Here is a 27903-nt window from a genome sequence, read left to right as displayed (position 1 = left end):
AATTTTCCTGCAGGCCTCTACCACCCTTATTTGAAGCGAATTAAATTGGACAATTACGCGATATTAGAGAGGGTTTTAACATCGCCAAATACCCATATACACCCTCTTGAAAAACCAATTAAAATCAGCGTAAACCACGAATACTAATCGAGTTCTCCGTTGTGTTCGTGCTCTGGAACAATATTGCAATAAACCGTCAGTGGAAAGTAGATTCCAATGAAACAAATTTACGTATTAGTTCATCGATTTAATCAATCGACGAAAGCGCACAAACACCTAATTGGAGTTTTTTTGTTGGCGATTTAGTTTGAATTTTGGAATGAAGCCAAAAACCCTCACGCCTACCTTACAAAAAACCTCTGGCAATAGTCACATGACTCACTATAGGTAAATCACCTTTCGTCGTCACATTCGTCCAGGCATGGTCCATCAGTGCGTAGAGCTCAGTTCAAGGAAAATAGCAGTACACATACAGGGTTGCCCATTAGTGCGCCAAAGTGCGATATACGAGGAAAGTCACAGAAGTGCCCGATCGAACGCTGAAAAAAAAAAAATAATAAAGAAATATTACATTATTTCTCAATTTAGTCTCATTGGAGACAGAAATACTTTTCCCAGCGATGTTATAGACCTTCTTTACAGCAAGACGCTGCGAATGTTTTGAAATAGGCCTTAACCTCGAATTCCACCTCTTCATCATTGGCAAATTGCTTTTCGGCGAGGTGTTTTTCCAAGTTTCGAGATAAAGAACAATCGGTGAAGGGGGGGGGGGGTCTAAATCTTGCGAATGCGGTGGACGTCGAAAAAGTTGAAAAACGAGTTGATTGATTCTGGTTATTGCCATGACGAAAGCGTGGACTGGGTCATTGTCTTGATCAAACAAGACCTTCTTTTTAGCTAAATGCTTTCGCTTTTTACTAACTTTAACTTGGATATAATATCAAGTGACACAAAATTAAGGGATTCCATAAAAAAAAAAAAAAACATAATTCGGTCCTACCACACTTTTATGACGGACCCCGTACATTTGAAAATAAATTAAAAATACTCATCTGTTGACCTGGTATAATAATTAGAATACAACTCATGCACAATCTCAGCCGGTGCTCTCACTATCGCAAAGTTTGTGAGCAGGATTATGGGGCTCCCCGAATCCAAGAAGGAGGAACCTAAATGAAACGCTCGATGCTGGATATTTGCAGCTGGAAAAGAGATCTTCTATGGGGCGCCATTTGGAAAGAAAAGGGTGCGGGGATGAATTTTTGTTTTTTAAAGCTCATGATTTGGGAGTGGAATATCTCTACTCGGAATTGTCTCGGCCTTTATATCCTCGAGGAACACTTTGATCCCCAGTGGATTGTGAAAATATGTGTTTCCACGTATATATTTTCCTGGAAGAGCAAATATGATAACTTGCAATTCATTTCGAGTGCGACCACTTGACGATATAAAGCTTTTAATAAGATTAATATCGGAAGCCCGAAGCCTTTTCCCTGAGGGACCATTTTGGAAAATGTTAGTTCAAGCCCGACAGAATTAGGTCACTTAAATAATTTACCAGGAAAATCTCGAGCTTGGATATTGTTGTATGAGTAATCCCTTTGTTTCTGCCATAGTTTAATATAGAGAAAAATGCGTTGAATTCCATAGGAATTTGTGGACGAAAAAGACGAGAAACGGGGCTCAAGGTGGATGTGGAAAAAATACCTCGTAATACCCATAAAGAGAACGTGTTTTGAATGTGGAATTGAAGGTTCGTGGAGCAGTTGCTAGTTAGCAACAATTATGAGGAGGTTTTAAATTAAGTTCCCTCGAAAGCAGATTCGCAGCCAGAAGGAAACGTAATATGCGATGTCGACCTGCAGGTGTTGTTGGTTCCAGGTGCACAGGCGAATATAATAAGAAAGCAAAAGATGTTTTCATATGATAATAATTTCTAAGTATGTTTAGTCAGCAACTGCCACTGCAGCGGGAAACTCGGTAATCTTTCAAAAACAACAGAGCGTGGGACCCTTAAAGAATCTCTCAAGACAATAATTTCCACTCTTAATAGGAATTTCCCATAAGAATCTTCCTTCCAAGAAATAAAATGTGTGTTTTTAAATCACATACTCGAGTTTCTTCAAATATACTGCGGGAAATGAGCTGCAGTCGCGTTTCCATAACAACGACATTAATTTTGAAACAGGCACAGTCTAAACATAACGAAAATATTGTGCAGTATAAGCATCTTTTCGACTTTATTCACTCTTTGAAACGGGAGCAAAACAACCGTTTAATCTGGAAGAACTCTTTGTGACTAAAACATCAAAGGCTTAAACGAAGCATCACAACAGGAGCTGATAGTTTATTTCGAGGGCTCGCCAGATTGTAAATATTTATCCAAGAAATCTGCTTTTGAGGCTTGTCAGATCATCTTAAATTGCGAATAACAATAAAGAGTATCGAGGAAAGTTGCAGATTCATTAGAAATTAAAACTTCCGGCATACTGAGGAATTTATTTTATGACCAAACTTCCGAAGGTGAGCATTATTACAATGGGAAATGGCGGCAGGGAATTAAGAACAAAACAATTTATGGGTAGATAAATCACCGGGACCAATACAGCGTACTAAATTGGAGCTGCAGCAGCTTATTTTAAGGGTTTTTGGGGACACTTTAAGGCGAAACTTCTTAATTTAAATTTATATCGAATACTTTATTAAGTTGGGAAGTTTTAACCGTAAGAACCTTTTCAGTTAAAACCAAATAATCCCCAGACGAATTGGCAACAGAGCGTGGGCTTGCTCGTTTGGTTCCGTACCTACGCCGCATATCTGAAAATCCAGTGTTGTCGATGTTCGTTGATTTCTTAGATGAAGCTGTGCCGAGTCCCTTACAGTCAATATATTCAAAGTTAAATCGCGCCGTTATCCAGTTTCGACCTTTCATATGTTACATACCACATTAAATCCCATTTTAATGGTTATCATAAAAGGAAAATGAGCCTCCGAGGGAAAAACGGGAGTGATCGGGCTGAAATAAGCTGCAAAATGAGTAGGAACATGAGATCTTTAGTGTAAGAAGTCGTTATTTTCTGAACGGTATGAGGCTATGAGGGCGATAAGACTTATATTACGTGTCTAAGATTGTGGCCTTTTATGGCTGTAAACTTGGAGGGTGGTTGCCTGGAACATTTCATGTTACGAAAAGTTAGAAGATTTAGTGTTTTTTTAAACATGTTTGCAGATAAATAACCTTCCTCTTTTATGGCCTCATACGAGAAAACATTTACTAAAATGTCGCATAGAAGCACAATATCACAATTCAAATGGTCAAATTACCATATATCATCATACGACTCCGCCAATTGGCCAAACACAATGATGCTTTTGCATATGTATTATCGCCACCTTTGCATTAGCCTATCCAGTATTTCCTCATTTAGACTAAACTTACCCACCTAGAGTAATCTACTGTGAGAAAATAATGAAACCTTTCACAAAGAAGAAAAATAGCCCGTAAATTTAATGTCCTGTAAGAATCTGCCGGTATCCATTAAACCTCTCAAAAAGGACGAAAGATTGGTGAAAAGATAATTTTAAAAACTCCTTTTACTCCCTGAGCAATTTTTGACAAAAACTTGGGGTTTGCCCATTATTGACGGGGTGCGGGCAAGTGGACCTCAATTTGATGCTCCCATGAGCGGTAAAAAGTTTATAACAGAATTTGGGTATCGATGGTCGATTGAGGTAAGTAAATGCCCCTGAAAACTTTTTAGAGTTTTAAAATTAAAATAAGACATAGATAACTTTCCTCTCGCCTTGTGGATTCCGGAGATTTGCCCAGATGGCTTTGTCACTTCCTGAAAATAAAACGATCTGGGATGTAACGGAAATTCAGGAATGCTGTACAGGATGTCGCAGGGAGCAGTGTCCACCGAGAATGTCTTTTTTCTTATTTGTGAAAAAAAACCGTTTGAGCACGTCAACTTTTGTAGGGGCGGAGGACGTAATTTGGTGAAAAAGTCATTTTCGAAATCGCATCCCTCCGTCCCCGGAAGGCACCTCTTCATTACTCCAATTTTTAATTCGATTAAAATCGTTTACTCGTAACAAGATAAAATTGGAATTGCGAGTCTCTATACAAAAACAATAATTCTGTTAGAGCGGTAGCTCGAGCCTTTAATTTAAATCGTCCCGATAAAATGGTACGCTACCCATATGCCTCTAAGCTGTTAATGACGTTCAATGAGCCTGGTTCCGTCCAAAATAAAAGACACGAAGAAACAACAGAAAGAATATTCAGAGCGGACGTTCTTCCCTGGGACACCCTGTATACATACATCTATGGCTGCCTTAAACCTCAACGATCTTTCTAACTGTGCCGTACCTGGACCTTTGTATGAGATGAGGATCATTAAATTCGTAACAATCGTCAGTTGCAACAATCTCAATTTACAAATATTACGCCGTGGATAGTTCCTATGTATGCAAAAATGCACAGCTTTACATTCACGAGAAATCAAACGAAGAAAATATGGTTGAAAGAGCTTTGATTCGAAAACTCCCGGAAAGTAATATCGCTTCGTGAAGTTTCCCCTTGTTAAAGTCCAAACATATGGAAAAGTCCAGTTGAAATTGCTTTTTTTTGAAGCCCACTCACCTCCCTTCGGGTCCGACTAAGGAATCTCCTTGTGCTGTGCAACACGTGGAAGTCCCCTTCATACAACTAAATTCAGTCTACTCCAGATATAACAGAAAAACCTTTAAGTTTCGCATTTGCTTCTAATGCGATGTTTAGTAGCATCTGCTGACCTTCTTCAAGGAGAAAATTTTGGTGCGCAGAAAGACGCTCAGCGTTAGCCGCAGGCGTCTTCGTTGACCAGGTGACGGCTTTCTCTGTCGTCGAAGAGGACGCTCAAAAATGACGCTCCCGACGTCAGTTACTCTAAAACCGACGGCTCGGAGAGGCACCGAATAGAGCCTTGCAGCCAATTTTGCGCGGCCGCGTACTAAAGAACTCTTTTTGAACTTTACGCAATTTTGTTTTGAGGTAGTGAAGTTGTCGCTTGAGTGAAGCATATTAGAGGTTAGTTGTTGTTTGTGAATCTTGATTTGTGATATTCAATTTTTGGCACACACGACGCGTTGAAACTCTCAAGCTTTTGAGTCCTCGAACCCCTGAAATTTTCCGGTGTGAACTGCTCACACCAGAAAATCTTCATCGTATGCTTTTTCCTGATACAGGTGCAATAACGATAATCGATACCACCTGCTGACTGACACCCGAAACTCCTTTACTTCCACTTCACGAAACTTTGTGCTTTATGTAAGTTTAATTTCCAAAGTGGCTGGTTTAGATTGGAGCTCTGTTTGAACACGTTTTGTTAAACCCGATTCATCAGCAGCTAAATCACCTTTTGAAAGAGATCGTTATTATTAGAGCTAGAGAAGCATCAAAATTGCTTTCGCCCAGAGTTGCCTCGAAGTTTAGTTATATCGCTTTTTGATTAGTATACCTTGTCAAGGGAGCCCTTAGAATGGGAGTTTCGGGAACTAGCAATTGAGACAAGTACTAGTGTGTTTGTCCTTTGTTGTAAATAATTTTAAAATTCCTGCCATTGATCGGTTTAAATGCATTGTCCTCAGCTAGAGAGAAGCATTAGCTTTTCTTCACTTTAAACCCTTAATCAAATCGAAAAGAAAGATTCTATTAAGGGCTCTAGGTCACAGACGGCCAAGCCTCCAGAAAAATCCCTTTCGCTTCGAATCGTTCGTAAAATAAAGCTAAATTTGAGGGATTGCCTTAATGTTCTTTCATCCATGTTTTCTTTAACTGAAATCGACTGATTGATAATAGGAGATTTTTTGCTTTTTAGAAGGCAAAATTTTATTGCAAATAATGCCAAACTAAATGAAATTCCGTAAATAGCGAGATAAAAATGGCTGCTGTGCGAATCCATAACAAAATTAGATCCAGAACGTTAACGCCTCGTTTGCTTTGTCAGCCATATGATAATTATAGCCTGGTGCAGGCAATTTGATTTCCAATATAACCCTATTTATATGATTTTTATGGTTTTAGACATAGGAGGTTCCCCCAGGAGATTATACCGGATACGCAGAGTTTATCATAAATTCCTATTACTGCCGTTCATTCACACCCACGTTCCAAAGAATCTGTAATAAAAATAACTTTCTATTGTTGGCGTTAAATAGCCAAATTTCGATATGAAACTAGTGGTATCTCGATCCACAATATCAAATATCTCTCTGGGTTTCCCCGTTTAATTTCTCAACCGCCAAAATTCATAAATTATTCAGAAATTGCAAACTGTTTCGGAAAATTCTTGCCAAAATGGTGGAGGTCAGTTTGGGGTTTCTCTCAAACTTCACCGTAATGAGACTCGGATGTATGATCGTCGGTCGCGTTGCCTAAAGCGCAACCGATACAAGCGAAACGGCTGGTTCAAGAACCATCCCTAAGAATGGTAGTTCATATGTGGCACTTGACATTAGCAAGGCCATTTCTATAAGGTGCTTCGTGAATCAGTTCTCGAATCGACATTCATACACCTGGTTGTAGAAGATGAAATGTGGGAAAATGTATTGTCTAAATACTCGTACTCATCTATGCAATGTAGATATGAAGTAACTGCATTAAAGTTTTTCTACACATTTAACCGCACTCAAACCAGACTTTTAATCATATAAAAATGTTTCTCGCCGCTTGACTAAACCTCGTTATATTATGAAAATCACGTTGACAATGCGGCTTTGAGCATTTCCTCATTACAGAAAGGAATTATTTTCTTTTCAAAACCAGATTGCCGCGACTCGAAGTTCCTGCTAAAAAGATTTCGAATTCCAGCGGAATCTTCAGAGCGTGCACTATCGATTTGTCGCTATAATTAAAGTTCTGTAGACCAACGACAGCAATTGAAACTGCTGGGCAATGGGATGAGGTATACCAGACAGGAAATTATTGAGGAGCAAAATTCGATTTATTACAGGAGCGTGCTGGATCTTGATATTTGGGTTAATCCATGTTAAGGATTAAGTCGCATTCATAGAAGATAATCTATGTATTTATACTGTTTGATAGTCGAAATATTTTATCATGCAAATTCTCTGCCGTTAAAAATTCCATCCACTTAAGCTCTGATGAAAACATGCAAAAATTTTAATTTCCAGGGAAAGTAATATAATACCTCGACTTTTTAGGGGATAATAAAGCTTCGCCTTTCTGGTTGGTTTATTATCTTTTCCCTCGGTAAATTGGCAGAAACAGCTGCAAATTAAAAGAACAGTCTAATGTATTCCTTTTGTAGTTTTGGAGGCACAAATTCAATTTCCAATCCGGCACGAAATGTCTGATATTTATGAGGGCAGTCAGTAACGCGTTCCGCTCTTTCATAAACTAACTGCTGAAGAAAAACAAAGAATTTGAAAGAGAGGATTTTTATGGCGGAGCTGTATTAAATTTGGGGACAGGTTCTCGTTGTTGTTTAAAGAAACCGAGTCCATTTAATATCAAACGTTGGAAGATGAAATACTGTTGAATGCACTTCCAGTCAATTTCGCGAGTTATCTCTAAGACCTTCTTGGTCTTTTCGAGAACCACTTTTCTTATGGAACAATATATAGGCAAATGAAAGTTGAAGTAACGCGGAAAACAAATGATTTATGATGGTGAAATTGAAAATTCCTCACACACTGGCAAATACGAATTAGCGTCTTCATAGCAACTTTTTTGGTGTCTAGATTCCTGACAACATGGTGGATGTTATAAATCCCTAAACCTGTGACCGTTTAAGCTGGTGAGATGTTTTTTTCACTCGTAAAGAAATATCGTCGCATGTAAAGAAATTGCAGATTTTCCGGTGTACGTTGTTTGACTAAATAATGATAAAAATTGGTAATTTTTGGTTGTTAAATGACGGTGAAAATAAATACCTTTCTTCTTAAAATCCTTTAGCTGTTCATATTGTTAACAATATGGTGAAGGAAATAAATTCTACAAATGTAAATTCCGTTAGTTTCTATAGGATAATTCTTTAGTGTTCGTTGTCTGACTAAGAATGCCCTCAAACATAAATTTTTCTTTGTTTCAAATAATCAATTTCCATATTATACGTCTCGTAGTCTCTCCATTACTCAACCTCATCAATTTCTCCATCACGCAATTCTCTTTTACACACATATTCGTTGTTAAACCGCTCGCCAAGCATATATACAAGGGAACCTGTTTCCATTTCTCTTAATATCAACGTCAGAAGAATGTAATCTCTTACGTGAACAAGATTTTTATGTTTTTCTTACACGGCTTGTATCTTTATTAAAACGACACTACATGTTATACTTCTTCTAGATTGTTTCTCTTTTTTAGAACACGTTTATTTAACGTTCCGTGATGGATCCTTTCAAACATAACGAAAATCATCCTGAAAAATGCCTTTCTCAGGAAATTAATAATAGTGTGAATGTCAAGAGCAACTGTGAGTTTTCAAGCTCGAACTGCTTCAAAGATTGCTTTTTGAGATTGATGTTTATTCCTCCAACAAATTTACCAACAGTAAAATGGCATCGAAGGAAATGTGGCAGGTTTTCGGTGCCACAAAACTTTATTACATTATAGCTTAGAAAACGAACATTGAAATAGTGCTTGCGGTGTGCTTAGAGCTTTACGTGTCTGGAATACCTCTAAGGAAAATCTCACTGTAGTTTACAGCTGTGAGGCTAATGCTCGGAAGACAAATAGAGGTATTAATCACCCATTTAACGTACTCGCAACACATATTCAGTGCAGCACGTATAAAGGAAACCGACAAAACATAGCCGTATCAATTTTGTCGCTATTCGCATGACAAATCTCTATAAAATATTAACGATATTGCCTTTCGAGCATGAGTGGGAAGTTTTCAATTTTATTGAAAAAGGTACCAAGTGTTCTATAATGATAGAAAACTTTTTAGCGGCAGGGGGGGGGGGGGAATATTTCCGGAAACATATACTAGAGCTTAGTGATGTGCGTATCTGATTTTTTTCCCTTATAAAAAACGCAAAATGCAGTTGTAGTGTCATAAAAGATTGCTGTCTGCTGATTTGCCGTCATTACTACCAAGGTCCTTCACAATAACATTTTGATGCATTCTGGTTAATATGATAGCAGGCAAATTTGAGATTGCGCTGAAGCGCGACTTAACTAACTTTCCAGGAGGCTTTCCTGTGGATTTACTAATTAAAAACGGGGTAGTAATTAGCCATATTTGCTCAATTAGTTATCTACGTAGTTCAGCCTCTTTTGGTGTGAGTGGCGTGTCGATTCGAATTTCGGTTCTTCGTTTTTTTAATACTTTTGTTTAATCACAACATTCCTGGAACAACAGAAACTTAACAACACGAATGTCTCACATTGTAAACCGACTTTATTCCGTTATCCAGAATCTAGATATTCTGGAGTTACAAAAAGTTCGTAGCAACTGAAATTACCACTACGAAGTGCAGGGACGCCCAACAAACTCTCAGCAAAATTTAAAATCCTCTTCGACAAACTTTTTTTTTCACCTTTACGGGGATGTTCTGTCTGTTTGATAATATGTTTCATCTGCCAATTTAACTTTTCGCCGGAATTTTTACTAATTAAAAATACCCCGGTAATGGATTTTCCTTTTTCGCTAGATTAAACTTTTAACTTCTGATATTATAATCAGGTTATTCGTAACGTTTCTCACATGGATTCTTCGTTGCATTGTTCTGTACAGCATATATTCAAAATTTAAAGCAGGAAATCTACATAAAGTGCTAGAGGCGGAGTATCATATGAGAATCCTATTTCCATATTTTTCTTGAGCGTTCTTGCACATAATACAATTTGCCAGAAATAGGAAATACCAAAAAGAATATGACATGGTAAGTGCGAAATTTAATAATACCTGTATTGCTGTACAGCAGCTTTCAAAGTTTAGCAGAATATGTATGTGAAATCAATTAAAAGTTAGAGCTACCGGGGGGGATTTAGAGCGCAGTTTAAAGTTTGATTTATGTGAAAATAAACGCAATTTAAACCCAACCACTAAAAATAATAAATATAAGGATTACGGCGAGTCACCATGATCATAAGTGTACACGTGAAACATAGACTTTTTTTAATATTAAACTGCAACTTCCCGATAGATATTTTCCGCCAATGGAATTACGTTGCGCCTTTCATTGTTACGCTCATAAGGACTCGCCTTTACCTTCGTACCATTCCAACCACCGAAGTTTAAATTACCAAATATGTATATTTCACGAAACCATCGAGGAAAGTCTGTTGAACGTCATGCGAATCGGTAATAATTAATTTTAAATACTTGAAATCCGAGCGTTGCCTCTTCGTTTTCCCAATAATTATGTGGATGTAACATGCCAAACGCCAGCGACTAACCAATTAAACTGATCTAGTGAGGTGCCCTTATAATTAGGAAAATACGGGCACTCGGACGAATTGGCAGGTCGACGGAATGTCACGAAATTCTGTTAAATCGTTGAAAGTTTGATTTTAACCTCTTACCATCAATAAAACACTTGACTTATCCTCGAACAGCAAAACCCGCCATTATTTATCTCCCCACCTCACACCCTTTACCTCGGATTCGTCCACCGTATACACTTTCCGTATTCTAGACGACCCTTTTAGAATCAATACCTATTTCAAGTCTTTATACTATAATATATAATCCCTAAATCTGGTCTTATAATTGAGGACGGTCAGGACCAAGTTAGAACTGGAGCATTAGATGCGAAATACCTAGGTTTAATTGTTACAGGGGCAAGATGTAGTGTGGGTTTGGTTCTAATGAAGGTTCAATTTGGACCTATTTGAGTTGTAAGAAGATTATAAGGGCTTAAATTTAGATTAGATTGTAGTACTTTGTGAGAATAACTCTCTAGAACTGAGCGCAAATTGACTGAAAGTGCCTTTGAAAGTTCGGGTGCCAAGAAAGGCAACGTTGTTATTGACATGATGTGCCTTTTATCCGAAAGCCGCATAAAGGTGATTGATTTTACATTGTTTTTACGAAGAATACTCCGGAATTTTAAAGAAATTCGATAAATTTCTGTAAAATCGTTTTCCCGTGGAACTGAAAAAACGAAGAAAAATGAAAAATCGAAGGCTAGTTAGAGTATTTTCGTAACACATGCTTCGGGGGTTTTACCACAGAATACCTTTTGGAAAGCCTGTTGTTTTATGGAGCTGGAAAGAGCTAAATCTAACACTCCACTTCTTTTATTTTCTGCCTGTTCTAATGGAAAATATCCCGATTTAGTTCTTTCCATACTTAACAAATTACATGATGCACCTCAGGCGCTTCAATTAAGACTCTTAATATTTATGAAGCCTAGTTGGCGTTTCCAAGAGAAGTTTTAACGAAATTCAAACAAGGATAGTTTGCTCAGACTATCGTTAACGACGCATTAAATATTAAAATTTTCTGATGCGGAAAGCGGCAAACTATTCGATTTTCTGTCAGTCTCAGACTCAAAAGAGTGGACAAACGGATTTAAATTTCCAGAACACGGAAACCGAAAGCTTCAATTTACACAATTCCGAACGCGGAGCGGTCCCCTGCATTAATTGGGAGTTAATTAATATTCAGCACCGAAACCACAGGGCTTGCTTTATATACCCTTCGAAAGCTCTCTGGAAGAGGTTGCTCAAAATAAATATATACGTACACGTGTAGGTGTTAGATCAAAAGGTCAGGAGCCAACCGAAAGGTATTAACCACAAGATAAAATATCTGGGGGAAACCCGCCGGTAACCTGTAAACTAATTCCCATCGATTGGCGCTTAATTATTCATAAAAAAAAATAGTGCCCATGAAAACTTTTAACCTAAAATCACCTTTAACAAAAAGTTGAGCGATTCATTATCATTCACGTAACGTGGCGTTTCCAATCAGGGATTTTGTCATAAAATCCTATTTTTTCCACCAAATTTCATAGTAAACTCCATTTAGGATCGATAAATAAGCAATTACAAATCTATTAGTTTACAAGCAAACCTGTTTGACCATCATTTAAGAACAATTTTTCAAATACAGTTTACAAACCTACACGAAAATCAATGAAACAGTGCTTATTGTCTACAGTTTCATCAGGCATTTTCCTGCTGCTATACTATGGTGGTATTTCGTGACTAGCGTTACTTTAAAGATTGTATCGTACCTCCGGAATCGATCGAGAATTAACCTTGTTTGATATCATTGGAAGATAGGATTTTCGGCCCAAACAGAAGGTTCTATCATTCTTTAAGGCAAATATTTATCGACCGTTTCTGCCTTTGTACAATCGGAAAACAAATTTAACAATTTCGTCTCATTTTCATTATCGTACAGAACCTGCGCGGATGGAATTTGTCCAGCAAGGTCAGTTTTTTTTGTATTTTTTTTTATGTTTTTTTTTTTTTTTTTTTTTTTGGCAGTTATGAGATCCGACGTCGAATAAATTCTGGATTCTTACTGAAGGGAAAGTGCACGAAATGCCTTCAAGTGCACACGTATCCAGAATATAAATCGACGTTTAATCTAACCGAAACGTGGCTTTGAAATAATAATGAAACCTTTAGGCAAAGTTATGTCTGTGCCATTGAGTGTTAACAAAGTTTCGTAAATAAAGTTGATCCGAAACGTCAGCTTTACGAGCAAAGTTGACTAATTACCGAGCCAAAGGGACTGGTTTTAATTAGTAAAACCCTCAAAAGTTCGACCCTCGAAAGCGGACGCTTTAGGTGAACGTCAATGTAGTTGTAGGCTCGCGTTTGGTGTTTAATTAGAGAAAATAGTGAATATGAAATACCGAGTTATTTACGTTGTAAAACTCCTGGCCTTAATCTGCTCATACCATGATGCTTAATTACACTTCAAAGGAAATTTACTTTCCTCCAACGATCAGATACTTACGACGTAGCACCAAGGCGGACTGCTTGTTCTCTGCAAATACGCGTTTTCACTGCCTCCCCGGGGGCAAAAAATTCAAGCATTCAAATAATGAATCCATTACTTGTCGTACAGCGATTCACGCGCGCAACAATGATTTGGATTGTTACGATAATTGTGCTTTTTGAAACATAAATAAAAATAGCAAAACACCCCAGGAGGTCCATTAATCATCGGTAATCCCGTTCATAATAGAGAGCAATTAATTACTGCATGTGCCATTTAATACGTCTGGCATGGGGAATTAATTATTCTTGCAATTATCATAATTTAATGAATTTAGCGAATTGTACATGTTAAACTCCCAGATAAATAGGAACCTCAGGTGTCTATCGGAGCGTTATTAAGGACAATTTTATCTTTAACCCCAAGGCTGAATTGCTAATTAATTCCTGAGTTTCTTCTTGAAATTAATTTGAACAGATCCGAAGAATTCACTTTTAAAGGATTTGTTTGAACAAGTCGTTAAGCCCTTCTTGTTTGCGACAGATTTAATAAATCTTTTCTTCCCTTAATATAGGTACGAGTTGTAAAAAATTAATAAATGGGATTCTACCTCAAAAACCGACTTAATTGCCATTTAAATTTGCCTCTCGCTGGGGGCGGGCAATTAAGTTGCCTCGCGTGTTTTAAACTTCACCTCATTAGTTATGTTAGTTATGACAACAAGGGTTATGGTGAAAAACTCCTGGTCGTTTAAACTCGGGAAAAAATTAATCAAACAGGGCGATATTGCCCCGTTTTTTCGTTTCAGAAAACACGAGGGTTTTTGCGGGAAAATAAACGGACTATTAGAGGTGGGGGATTGCTCGAAAAGTATTTTTCAAATTGTTGAAAGCTTGAAGATTGCCGGCCGACAAGGATGGCCGAATCTCCGAAACGTTTAATTTAACCTTTTTCGCGTCTGCAGGCACACCTGCCGTAGAGGAAAATATGCTGAAATTTCCTGATTAAGGGCCCGGAATATTTGGTGAAAAGTGTTCAAATACGCACGTACCTATCCTAATACAAACAAAGTTTCAATTTCCACTGTTCTGCAGCGGCAAATTTAACTTGGGCATTTTATGTATTTGTGGTGAAAAAGTCCAATTTATATGCATGAAAACGAAACCAGTTCAACTTTTGCAGAATGGAAATTTGGTGTCTGGCTCAAATTGTAACTGAGACAGGAGTTTCCTACCGGATTATTTCTCGTGCATTTGAATATTGCTGGCATTTTAAGGAAGTAACATACACTCACTTTCACATGAAATGCACCACCCGGCAATACTAATAATTAAGTCTTGTAACTTTGGCGAAATAATGCTTCATAATGGAGTGTCGAATGATCAGGCTTTCAGTAAAAAAAGGAAGAGCGCTGGTGGTTTTTTCGTCATTGACCTTTTAGATTTTCCATTCGATTGTAAATAAATAAAATAATATTTACACGGAATCCACTGTACAACCCTTCCAACGAAGCGCCATACGAAAAAACTAACATGACAAAAATTTCAGACAGTCTATTACAAATACAAAAAAAGTGGAAAGACAAAGAGAAAAACTGGGGTATCGTTGTTGGACTGTGCATTGACCGACAGACTGGAAACTCACGTTACCTCACACCGGGCATAACTCTGATTGAACACTACCAAGACATAGACTAGATGTGGGAGGTTTGATGTGCCTGATGTGGTGGTGGTTTTGGGGTGATTGTTGTGGATGATACTGTTTTTGAGACTACGATTACTATCATTATAATACTTGTAAATACCAACATGGGCAGAAAGGCCACGTAGGCCGATAGCTTCTTCTTATTTAAGAAGGAATTACATTGTTTATTTATTTTTATTTACACGGAAATATCAGTTTATTTTGTTGCTGAACTGTGAACGATGAATAATCGCAAATTTTATGTCCAAGTCGAAGACGTCTGACCGACCTTACATGACCTACATGCAGGGGTTCCCCAGGGTTCAGTCCTGGGTCCATTCTTGTACACCCTGTCTACAGCAGATACAGTACCCAGCCAACATGGTATGTTATCAACATTTGCAGACGATACTGTGTTTCTGGTTAGCAGTCCTGACCCTCAAACTGCTACTGAACTCACACAAGACTATCTTTCACAACTAGAATCCTGGCTAACTAAGTGGAAGATAAAGATTAATGAAAACAAGCCCACCCACATCACCTTCAGCTTAAGAAGAAACACCTGCCCGCCAGTGAAGATAAACAACGTGGAAATTCCTCAGGCAGAATCAGTGAAATACCTAGGAATGCACCTCGATAGGAGGCTAACCTGGAAGAAGCACATCAAGACCAAAAGAACTCAACTAAATCTCAAAACAAAAAAACTTACCTGGCTACTGGGATACCGCTCTCAAGTATCACTAGAGGACAAAGTGCTAATTTATAAAACCATCATCAAGCCCGTGTGGACCTATGGTATCCAGCTATGGGGAACCGCCAGCAACTCTAATATCGAAATTTTACAACGTTTTCAATCTAAGACGTTACGGATCCTTGTTAATGCACCATGGTATATTAGCAACAATACAATTCACTCCGACTTCTCAATCGAAACAGTCCGAGGAGAAATAGAGAGCTACTCAAATAACTACATGCGAAGACTAGATCACCACCCAAATCACTTAGCCATAAACTTACTGGACACAGTGACATATACAACCAGGTTGAAGAGATTCAACTCTCTAGATTTGCCACATAGATTCAACCAAGTAAGGGATTGAAATGTTGGTCCTTTTACTACACCACTTAGTACTATAATTTGTAATTGCCAGCATAGATATGGAATGTCCAATTTATTTTTACATTTATTGTGATAGATTGTATCTCTACAAGTATTTAAATTTAAAAAAAAAAACAAAAAACTGTGAACGAGAAATCTCAAGATGCCCCCAGTGAGACAGCGTCGAAATTTTTCCCACGTTTCGGATTTCGACAGAGGGCGAATTATCGACATGAAGGAGGGTGGACTTCCTTTCCGTGAGATTGCCCGGAGAACGAATCGGAACCACACCACGATTGCGAGAATATGGTCTTCGTGGTCTGAAGAAAGGGTTCAGCAAAGTCGTCCAGCTGGACGTCCTCCCCGCAGCAGCAATGCACGTGAAGATCGACATCTTAGGCGGATGGCCATTGGTGATCGATTTCGCACAACAATGTCTGTTGCAGTAGATCGGATGGGAGCTCTAAATCGTCGGGCGTCGATGGCAACAGTTTACAGAAGAATTTCGCCTTTTGACCTGCATTCATACCGCCCAAATCTGCGACTGCCACTAACCGCCCAACACCAACCTTCCAGATTGGCCTGGTTTCAAGAACGAGCTGATCAGAGTCATGAGTGGAACAATACCGTCTTCGGTGACGAGTCGCGATTTTGTTCATGGATCAATGATGGTCGTAGAAGAGTCAGACGATACCGAGGTGAACGAAGAAATTTGCTATTTTGTGAAAGGCGCCACACAGCTTTAACACCTGGTGTTATGGTCTGGGGTGCGATATGTGTTGGTCGAAGATCTACTCTTGTGTTCATTCCGAGCACCGTAAACGCACGTCGCTACATTAACAACGTTCTGAGGCCAGTATTAGTACCCTTCGTGCAAACTTTACCAAATGGCATTTTCCAACAGGATAACGCAAGACCACATAGTGCGAACATTACTCGACAATACCTGGAAGAAGCACAATTGGAAATACTGCCTTGGCCTGCACGGTCACCGGACCTATCGCCCATCGAACGTCTTTGGGACATGATGAGTCGCCGTCTTCGAAATTTACCGAGGCCTCCAAACAATGTGGATGACCTACGACATCATCTTGAGGTAGCATGGAATGAAATACCCCGGGAGGATATTGATCATTTGTTGCAAAGCATGCCGCGAAGAGTACCTGCTTGCATTGCCGTACGAGGCGATGTCACTCATTATTAATTTTTTAATTAACAAATGTTGTATCTTTTTCCTGAAAGTCTGATCATTTGATACTCCATTATTAAGCATTATTTTGCAAAGGTTACAAGACTTAATTATTAATATTACTGGGTGATGCATTTCACGTGAAAGTGAGTGTATATGTATGATTTAATTCATCAAGTAGATAATATTATTCTCGTTCGGATTTCCTGGAAACTCATTAGCATCGAAACTTTCAAATTATCCGAATCGACGTGGTATTCGCATTTCAAAGTTGCTGATGCTGAATTAGTTTCAATTATTCCAGCTCTATTCCAAAGTTATTATTATTAATATTAAGGTCTTGTTCTCTAGATGTAGCATTATTCCCAACTCAATGAATCTGTTATTAATTAAATTCAACCGGTTATATACTCACCTGTTTGTTTCAGAAAATATATCGGAATGGCAACTGAATATTTCTGGAGAGGAAGATGTTGAGCAGAACTTCGTCTTCAAGAAGAAGGAGGGCATCCAGGTCTGCTGCCTCTTCTCCCGCGCAAGCTGCCAGGCCTCCTGGCACCAGGTCAGCGGCCACTAGCCCGGGTAGGGTTTCCAGTTTATCCCGTTTTCGTCTGTACGTAATAGTCCTAATTCCAGGACGTAGAGCCAGCATCGCCGTATCTCCCATAGATGGCAACAGATCAAATGGCTTGGGAATCCCTGAAATCAATAGAAGTCCTAGACATAGCATCATTCCGGACATAGCATTGATGGAAACCAAAGACGAGAAATTGGATTTCGATGATATAGTTGAGAAAAGGTTAATCCGTTTCATGTTATTGTACCAAAATTGCGAGAAAAAAACTTGCAGAACACCACGTCATTCCTTGATCCCATCAGATTGCGCTCTAAGCCCTAGAAACAGTTTAGTGCCAGATGGTCAAAGATCTCCGAGGCACAGTTTGGTGCCCAATGACCTTAGAAGCCCCAGAAACAGTTTGGTTCCGGACTCTGCTTTAAGTCCTCGAAACAGCCTAACTCCAGACAATTACAACAGGTCTGTAGCTGCTTTTCTGTAGTTCTTCTGGTCTATGTTTTGTCTGTCCTTATCCAGAAGTCCACGTAACAGCCTGGTACCAGACCAAAACAGATCACCCAGGCACAGTTTAACTCCAGAGACCAACACATATGGTTCCAGGTTGAACATAGCGGAGTATAACCGAAGTCCTAGGAACAGTTTGTTACCGGACGGTTCTAGGTCTCCCAGACAAACTCCACTGGAGAACAAGCAGTGGATCCCTGATGATGGTGAGAAAAGAGATTGGTCCCTTAATTTTGGTAGTTTAATAAATACGTGTTAGTTGTAAAATGTGCATTTTCTCTAATAAGAGCAGAAGCACAGAGCAGCGTTTCTACGCTTTAATATCAGTTTTTGTGCCTTAATCCAGTCTTGAAGTTTGCTAAGGAAATGTGGCTGCATTTTCCGATAAAAGCAGCCTGAAAGTGGGCTTTTTGAGGCGACTTTTTCAATCAGATAAAATTACATTCACGTCATCTGGAAGGCACGCAAAAACCTATTAAACTTCCCGTCTTTACAGTCTCCATAAATACCGACGTTTTAATGGAAATAGACAACCAACACATCTAATATTTCGTATACGTAAAACTTTTCCGATACCAGAGGGCTTGAATACATCATAAAACGCCCGTTTGCCTTATAGAACTTCGTATGCTGCAAGCGTTAGTGCTTCCATATTCCAGTGGCAGTTTTATATAATTTGCCGTCTTACGCCAAGGAACTTTCATGGAAAGATTCCAGAAGGAAACTCAAAATTTTGCTAACATTTTCGTGGAAAAATTATTAGTCACCCCTATTGCGGCCTGCATGTCTATTGAGTCATTAGTAAAACCCGTTCCAAGCTTGAATTTCCTTTTGCCACAAAATCATTTCCCGAAACTAACTTCCATGCTCCCCTTTTCAGGAGGAGTTCGAAGTCCTAGACATGGCAATTCCCCAGGGGACTCCAACAGGAGCCCTCGGGGCAGCATAGCCCCCGAATCGTTTTCTTACCGAACTAGTCCCAGAGGGAGCATTGCAGGAGGCAGTGTCGCAGGTAATTAAATATTTTAGCAAAGCTAAAGGGTAATTGGGGCTCTAAGAAGGGTTGTTACCGTTTTAGAGGTTGTAATGTATCACGATTTTACAACGATGGCGCTAAGGGTTTTGTCAATGGGCGTTAGGTACGCACTCTTAGTGACTTTTTTCATGTTTATGAGGCGTGAATGATTTGCTGCAGGTCAAGCTTTTTGTTTAACGAAATGGGATTTTAAGAATTAAGCGCCCGTTTCCTCAACCTGTGCTCCCAATGCTGCTCACACTCTACTTATTTGCCCTTTAAAGCTTGTTTTTTAGTAGGTTTTGGCATTTAACCAGACCTTCGTATTTAGGTGGCACGTAGATTTATTCCGTTATAGTTATTGGTAATTTTAGTAGCAAAAAATACACGTTGAGAGTTAAAGGTGTCCGGGGCGTTTCTCGTTAAAAAAAAAAATGGTCAAATGTCATACATAGAATAGCCGATTTTAGACAACTCGCTACCCTCGTTAATAGAAAAAAATGAGTATTTTCAAAAATTACATCTTGAATTACTGACGTAGAGCCCAATATGCACTGTTTTTGAATTTGTCTGATCCTTCGAAACTCAAACTCGGTTGGACATTCCAATCATTCGTTCAAACTACATGAAATTCCTCCAACTCTTTCCGATATACGTGATCAAAATTATTTCAATAATAAAAAAAATATTCATGAGATTTCACATTCAAATGGCTAGTCCAATATACAGGGTGAGTCGGGAGGATCGTGCCAAACTTCAGGAGCGTGTTGTACATGAAAAATAAATGTAAAAAAACTCAAATGTTGTTATCCGATTTTCGTTCGTTTACAAGTTGTAGCGTAAATAAAATTAAAACATAAAGGTTAAGCAACATTTAGACGAAACGTTTCCTGGACGTTGGATTGGTCGTGGTGGCCCTATTAGTTGGCCTCCAAGGTCTCCAGACCTGACACCACTAGACTATTGTTTGTGGGGTTGGTTTAAAACTGAAGTGTACAGAGTAAAAGTGGACACTCAAGATGCACTAATTCGATGCATTAGAAATGCTGCAGCTGCCATTAAAGAAAGACATGAAACAATCGGGAGCGCAACGAATGCTCTTCATAGACGAAGCCGAAAATGTTTAGAAGATAATGGCGATATTTTTGAACATTTACTATGATATCCAAACGTTAATTTATGGAATTTCTTATGAAATTTATAATTTTTTTAAATTTTATGTTTTAATTTTATTTACGCTATAACTTGTAAACAAACGAAAATCGCATAACGACATTTGAGTTTTTTTACATTTATTTTTCATGTACAACACGCTCCTGAAGTTTGGCACGATCCTCCCGACTCACCCTGTATATAAGATAAATGCTTTAGAGCCTTCAGAAGCCTGGTCATTTTCCACCAATATGACGTCAAAGAGCGTTCTGCTTTGTTTCTTTCAAAAAACACTATTTTTACAACTTTAGATTATACAGGGTGGTTTCTTTTAAATGTAAATACCAATATCTTGGAAATTACACGGACAATGGAAAAATCCAAAAACGCCTCTGTCATAACGCGATGTGGAAAGATGATTGAAGATATGATGAACTCACTACCCTCGCAACGAGCCACCCCGAGTCATTTTTTTTTAACTGGCACTGGCATGGTTGCAACATATCACCGGAAAGCATTTTCAAAGCAAATTTGTATCGTTTTAGAACCTTTTTAGGCCCATTCTGTTGATAGTTTGCTAAAAAGTGGATGCATCACGGATACACAATGATGAATTTTGAGAAAATTGTCAGAGAACTTCTACTTAAGTAAGCTCATCTAATGTCCTAAGTTGACTCATTTTCCTATTGGCCACAGAATCGGTTTGTTCAAATTTATGTGTTAATTTCCTAACGTAGGAAGGATTAATGGTCGTTCCAAGGTGCCGCTGGCGAAATATTTCTGTAGTTCGTAAAAAACAACGTTCCTTAACATCATAAATAACAACGGTTTCAACCTATTCCGCAATTGAATAAACCACATTTCGATTGAAAATTTGCGAGAAGAAGCACGAAGTGAAGCTCAGATAATGAACAGGACGCGACGATTCACAGGATAGAAAAAGCTTCATAAATACCGATAAAAAAAATCTCGTTTTTTACATTTAACATTATTATTAATTTTTTGATAAGAAAGTGCGTTGAGAACGAACACCTATTATAAAAAATAATTAGTATTGAACGACAAACCTTATGATTTGATTTAATTACGATAAAACGTTGAATTACTTATCATTTCTATTACTTATTCCCGATTGAAAACCATTTAATTCTACGTCCACGTGCCTTACTCGTGGATTTTGCATTTTAAGCATTATCGGACACATTTCAGAGCGGAATTCGAGAAACTTTGGTACCATTGAAAAGCTTATTGAAAATGCTTTTCGACAACACGTCGTAACCGTGCCCGTGCTATTAAAAAAAATGACAGGGGGTAGTTGGGATGCATTGGGTAAAGGACAGTGGGCCCATCATACCCTCAGTTAGATTCCCCCGTCACGTTATGGCAGACGTCTTTTTGGATGCTACCATTGCCGGTATAATTTTCAAGATACTGGAATTTACACTTTTAAAAAACCCACCCTGTATTGTTACATTATGTATTTCTCTCGCTTCTAGGAGACTATGCTTCAGAAGCTCGAACTCCCAGAGGAAGCATCGGCCCTGAAAACGGCTACGACCCCAACAGAAGTCCCCGAGGAAGCATCGCAGCTCGCAACAATGTAGCAAACGATATGCGAAGTTCCAGGGGCAGTCTTACTTTGACTTTCCAGGAACCTCCGGTGAACGAGAGGAGATCCAGTGCCGATAATCCTTCAAGTAAGTGCGGCAGTCAACTTTCCCAATCCGCTATGGGTAGAATTAGAATATAAATTGATTTGGTGTTGATGTGTGGGCGATTGCGTTGAGATATGCGACCTTAATTTTCAGATTCCCGAGGGAGGAGCTCGTCTCCTTCATATCGGTCCTCATCCAGAGGGAATGTAAATACGGGGTATGGCACAAACAGCGGATTTGAGAGTAGTGGATCCCGAAGGGCCAGCAGTTCGGTTAGTCAGGTGCGAATTAGGAACGAATTTCCAATTAGAATATAATATGCTTTTAGGATTTTTGCACGTCAGCACACGAAATTCTGGAGATATATCTTCAGCTCGAGTTTATTTAATCGCTTCAAAGCACACTAAACCGAAAAACCTAATTAAATGTTCATGTTAATCCGGAAAATTAAAGAATTCTGGCAACACTGTAGCACCTCACTTCGAGCGCACTTTACCGATTGCCGACATCACCGCCATATACTTATCGAGTCCTGTTGTTAGTTTTACTCTTTTTTCGGTCGTTATTTTTGTGTAGATGGTCCTGATTGATTGCCTCAGTAGTTGAAAGTAGATCACATTCACCCTTCCAAATATGCCGTAAATTAAACAGGTGGGGATCTCGCAGGTCTCTGGGGATGAGCAACGCAGACTCTGCGGGGATCAGAAGTATTCCAGAGAAATGGGACAAGGGTTAAGCCTGAGCCTCACCCTCACCACTTACGGTTCGGTCGCGTATCAGTTGAAAGATGCCAACTTGGAGGCGACCGGCACTTGCGATTTTGTCTTCAGGGCCTTGAGGATTGTTAATAAGACTGGTAATGAATTATCTAATTGAAAGCAAACTTCATGTACAATTCTGTAAACTTTAGACAGCATTAAATTTTGGTTTAATCCTCCGTATTTACATGCGAAATGAACCAAAGTTTAATTAAATAATTTTGTTTTAGTGGTGGTTACTATTCTGCTGGTGTGTCTTTCCATTGTACCACTCATAATGCTTATAATGGGTAAGTTTTCCTGAATCCATTGTTGTCACGTGTGATATACAGCAAGTTTTTAATGCATTTTGCGTGTTTGGAAGCAACGGAACTTTATGGAAACTGTCAAGAGATTGAAAATTATGTGGGCTAAAACCTCTCGGATATATAGATCAATCATTCGGTGGCAATGACGGCCCTTTAACTTATCTTAGCTCCGTGTATAAACGATTTTACCCCTATATTACTATCTAAAATGAGTATCTATTTGCCTTCAGGCCCCGTTAAGTTCACCTCTTGGACAGGCACTTTCCGACAACAATTTCGATGAATATAGAGTGCAACTCGGGGCCAAGTTTATGAGGGACTCTATTGCTAATAAATCATGAATGCGGTGGTTAATTCGAATATCTCTCTGATTATTAATTATCTATTTTGCTCCATTGCAGGAGTTCAGTTCTTAAGGGATTGCCCTCGAGAGCCTAACATACCGATTTACATGGTCGTCGGTGGTACCGTTGGTAGCGTGAAAATGGGTTTATGTCTCTGGAACCAGCTGCACACCCGACACGTAGAGCCTTCGGCTCATAATAACTCGTCTTTGGCTTCGAAATTCGCTTCGGTGAGTATAGCAATTTGATGCAAATATAACGTCACATTCAGATTGGCAACGTATATTGCATTTCAATGGTACCAAACCGCAAATTGTCTATTAGCAGGCATATTACCAAACTCTCCAACGGCCTCGTGTCTAGAACTTCTAATAATCGATTGAAGCCTCGAAGTATTCCAGAAATTTTATTAGGAAAGCTATTTCATATCTCAAATACACGAACAAATTCGAAATCCTTGTAATGGAAATTGTTGAAAAGTAATTATTTATCCCAATTTTTTGCTTGTTTACCTGGCTTGAGCCGCCATCGCTAAAAGTAAATAAATTGCTTTGCCTCTTTAAATTCCAGAGAAATACATACAATAATGGAAAATTTTACGCTTCAGTACATAAGGAATCAGTTTTCAGCTTTCTAGGTTGCATTAAAGCCGGATTTCGAAGGATTAAACTACGACGTTATGGCCAGGCAGTTGGGGGAGTAATTTTAAACGAGGTTTGGAAAAAAAATGGAGGAAATAACTAAAAATGTTGCCATTATACTCCCCACAACATTCCATAGATCGTCGATGTTTCTTCCACGGTTTTGATCCTTGGAACATGGCTGAATACGTTCGTTTTCGTGGTTTGACCGCGCAATGCGAATAAATGTCTGAATAATTATTCATTCGGGTCCAATATATAAATGCCGTGGAAGCTCTACTAAGAAGATAATTTCCATATAAAATTGAAGAAATTAACCGCCCCCGCTCTGAATCCATCCCTTCAATAGAAATTATCTTCTTGGTATAGTCGTCAGAAGCAATAAATGCCAACAACGTAATGGCATCTGTTCTCTGCATACGGTGAATCAGAAAAGTGTTAATAGACCCTATAAAAATTGGTTTTGACGTGATAACGCAAATTTTTTTTCAGCCAATCTTATTGCACAGGGTGTACAACAAATAATTCCTATAAAACTAAAAAAATATACAGGGCGTCAACTTTAAAACATCCCACCCCTATTATCTCGAAACGGAACGGTTTTTTAAAAGAGCGCCGGACCAGGTCGATTTTGTTATCGAAGGGGAATAACTGCAATGTGGGATTCACTGCCTGTCTTTCGTCTTTCAACCCTCTACCCCCCGAAGCCACCTTCCCCCAAATACCTAATATGGCAAAGGAGGTTAAGTGATACATCACTTTAAAGGGCTTTTCATTTTCTTCGTTTTGGCACCTCGTTTGTTACCTTCTCATTAGCAATATCCACTTTTACCCTACGACAGGAGCAACGTATTTCACGAGTGTTTGAAACCGGAGATCGCCCGATTATCCCGATTTTATTTCCTATGACGAAAACCCTCTTTGCCGCCGCACCAACACCCGATTGAATTATCTAAAATATTCTGTATCAGCACGAAAACATATAAAAAAAAAAGTTTATCGCTCGCCGTAAATATACAACTCGTCGATTTAGAAACTGAAAAGCGAGACGAAATAACATACTATAGTATGTAATGATTTTCCCCAAAGGTATGGACAAATACTGTACCTAGTGCATATACTACGATTTCCAATCATTATTTTTTTCTTTCAGATTGCGCTCACCATGGTTCTAATAGTCTGGTTCGGCTTGGGCAATTATTGGATCCTTCACATAAAGTACCCAGACTACGCACCCACGTGGTACGAGCCTAACAAGTGGTGTCATCGCACCCTTTACGTGTTCGCCCTGGTGCATTTGTGCATAGTGTATTCGTTGTTTGGTGTTTTGATAGTGCTGGTGATAGTGCTGGCCCTGTGCCAGATCTTCGGGTGTGAGTGGTTGGGACCTGCCCGATACAAATAGCAAACTCCCCCCGACTACTTCGAGCTGTGGGATCAACCTAGGGCCTATCGACGTTAGTTATCCGTTAGAGTAAGTTTATGGTTTACCGTTGTTTGCTATGCAAATGGATTTGAAGTAATTGTTTGTATATAGTACTGTCAATTTGTTTATTTAAACCCTTCTCACGGTTTAAATCCGAATTAATTAACGCGAATTCCTGGAGAACTAACTTGTTGAGGCAACGGTACTGGAGCCCCTTCGCGAAAGCAAAAGGAACAATTGGAGGAAAAAAATATTGAATTGATTCGCGAATTTTCACAATTTTCTTGTTAGTTAGTATCGGATTTGTGAACCAACTTACAGGTTTAAATGAACGTTTTGTATTGTAAAAGATATTTTCTGTAAATACATACTGCCATATCTTATACAGCAAATAAAACGTAGGAAAATCACCACACTTAGAGCTTTCAGGGTGTAAAACGTAAAAATTTAGAGAGTAGTAAGTAAGTTTTTAATGTCGAAGACATGTGTACAAACCGACATAAACAGCGAGGTCCAGCTTTAATACCGGTAGTAGGGGGTTTAGAAGAAATTCACCTGCCATATACTGCTTTGGTGCAAGAACTTCTCAAAAAGCGGTATTGAATAGGTTTATGTTAATATAGCAGTTAAATTAATTTCTTCTAAGTATCCCCAGTTAGTTTTATCGATAAAGTATCTCTAGGTGAATATTTATACGTAATTATAAGAAGTTTTCTATTTTAAGTTGGGTCAAATTCTAAACTGCTATCACGAGTTTTTCCTGAAAGGATTGGCTTTTCTGACTTTTGATGTTCGCTAATTTAAGATGAATTACAATAAAAAACTGTATTTGCTTCGGATATCTAAAATTAATAGCTGCATCACAATTTCTCGAAATTACTCCAAAATCCTCCAATGCAATCCCGGTTTATTCCCACTCTCACTCTGAAAACCTCAATTTTATTCATCGGCTGAAATTTAAAAAAAGCATAATTTGAAATTCAAAAATGCACACTTTCAATTTTGATGGCTTGTAATTTGCTTTGATGAAACATTTTACATAGACGTGTAATAGGATAGTTCGGGGCAGAACAATTGGGTTTCATAAAGAGCCCTTGTGGAATTACCCACCTTGAACACTAGTAACTTTATGGATTTAAAAAATTTATCTACCTCGCAGGTTTTCACAGAAACTACAATAATTCGCGCAAATATCATTTTTAGCCGAATTGTAGGTGAGTCTTGTTCTCCTGGTTACCAAAATCGCACGCACATAGGAAACTGGTTAGGTGTAGAAGCTTGTAGGCAAGAAGCTAAAGTTTGAAAATTATTGGGCCACTAAAATATCGGGCAAAGTTGATTAACTTAGATTATTCCCAATCAAGTTTATTTTCTCTACAGGGTGAGTCAGTTCAAACTAGCAGGATCTTGGCATTCTATAGAGCACTTATTTTGAGCTCAATAAGTCATATAAACATATGTCGGCAAACGTCTCGTTTTTGAGGTACACCGTGTCAAAATTTTGGATTTATTTTGTATTTCCCACACAAATTTCCATAGTTTTTAATATAATTTCATTAAATTATTACCATTTGTTATCTGTGCTGGTCCACAAGTTTTGACATATCTAGATGATATAAAAACTTACAGTTAGATATTTTTCGGCGGTCAGACCTCGTTTGACCGGAACTTTTTTGTGTTACGCCACTGACTGCTTGATCTCAAAAATTTGGATTCCGCATTCAATTTCGAACCTTTTTCGTCTCTTCCACTTTTATCGTATTCGTAACCGTTTTCGAGTAATTTGAGTAAATCTCTAAAACGATATTTTATTTTAAAAAATGTCGTCGGGAGTAAAAGCGTAAATGCATCAAAATCATTGAACACATTTACATGAAAGCGTACAATAATATTAAGTCAGAGCGACATCCCTTGACAAATAATCCTGAACAATTTTAATTTACTCGTGACTTTAAGGGCTACTTCGAGGCGTTTCAGATTATTAAATTCTGGATGAGTAACATGTTTATTGATGATACGTTTTTTCAGACACTTTCTCAAATTACACGAAAACAGTTACAGATATGATAGCGCCCTGTGGGTTTTTAAATTGCCTAGACACGTCAAAAGTTGTGGACTCTCACAAATAACAAATTGTAAAAATTTTAATAGATTATCTCAAAAACTATAGGAGCTGCGTGGGAAATACGAAAAAATCCGAAATTTTGACATCCTGTATCTCAAAAACGAAGCGTCTGCTTATATACAGTCACTCAAAAAAGTATCCGTACAGCCGGAAAAAAATTCTGTAAACCGTAACTGTTGACTGATTTTGTTCAAATTTTGTATAATGACAATTCAAACCGAAACTCAATTTGCGTAATTGAGCAACTTTTGAAAATTTAACTTTTAGAGTGCTTTCCAGCGTTTAAAAAAAACTCCGTTTTGAAAACTTCTTGTGCGGTGGAAATTTTTCAATGTGGTTTTAACATTCTTGCAGAGAGGATTTTTCTTCATATATCCTGAAAATTTGATCAAAATCGAACAACAAATGAGGGAGTTGCAGCCTTTCAAAAACGCCAAAGAGTGACGATTTTCGCGCAAAATGACGAAACTTTGACATTTTTAACGACTTTAAAAAGCTGCAACTCCCTTATTTGCG

The 27903-nt window shown here is 38.5% G+C and overlaps 1 protein-coding gene and 1 long non-coding RNA gene across 3 annotated transcripts in view; one reads left to right on the top strand and one right to left on the bottom strand.

The window, feature by feature from the left end:
• Positions 1-345: 345 nt before the first annotated feature.
• The window catches only part of LOC136345782 (uncharacterized), a 52748-nt gene continuing 25190 nt past the window's right edge, over positions 346-27903 (bottom strand). The window contains exons 2-3 of the long non-coding RNA XR_010733205.1: positions 17298-17581; positions 346-539 (exon numbers count right to left, since the gene is read on the bottom strand). This is a non-coding gene — a long non-coding RNA (uncharacterized lncRNA). The remainder of the gene's footprint in view (positions 540-17297; positions 17582-27903) is intronic.
• LOC136345753 (uncharacterized) lies at positions 17337-27732 on the top strand. Of its 2 annotated transcripts, none has more exons than XM_066294331.1 (11): positions 17337-17464; positions 17519-17681; positions 17733-17918; positions 17976-18169; positions 18844-18975; positions 21627-21827; positions 21939-22066; positions 22452-22641; positions 22774-22833; positions 23253-23425; positions 24990-27732. In XM_066294331.1, exons 1-11 carry the CDS (start codon positions 17353-17355, stop codon positions 25239-25241), a joined length of 1791 nt encoding a protein of 596 aa, XP_066150428.1. In that variant the 5' UTR covers positions 17337-17352; the 3' UTR covers positions 25242-27732. The 2 variants fall into 2 exon arrangements, with proteins under 2 accessions (XP_066150428.1, XP_066150427.1); XM_066294330.1 differs by having other exon boundaries at positions 22437-22641.

Source organism: Euwallacea fornicatus, chromosome 21 (assembly GCF_040115645.1).
Source record: "Euwallacea fornicatus isolate EFF26 chromosome 21, ASM4011564v1, whole genome shotgun sequence".
In the NCBI taxonomy this organism is placed as follows: domain Eukaryota; kingdom Metazoa; phylum Arthropoda; class Insecta; order Coleoptera; family Curculionidae; genus Euwallacea; species Euwallacea fornicatus.
Note: the sequence above shows the minus strand (reverse complement) of the source record. Positions and strands in the feature narration are given on the sequence as shown.

What these genes read in the sequence shown, in the direction of transcription:
- LOC136345753 (XM_066294330.1), top strand. Translation starts at nt 17,353, where the DNA reads ATGTTGAGCAGAACTTCGTCTTCAAGAAGAAGGAGGGCATCCAGGTCT. An exon ending in GTCAGCGGCCACTAGCCCGG is followed by an intron (nt 17,465 to 17,518) that starts GTAGGGTTTCCA and finishes TCCTAATTCCAG; the next exon opens with GACGTAGAGCCAGCATCGCC. An exon ending in GATGATATAGTTGAGAAAAG is followed by an intron (nt 17,682 to 17,732) that starts GTTAATCCGTTT and finishes AAAAACTTGCAG; the next exon opens with AACACCACGTCATTCCTTGA.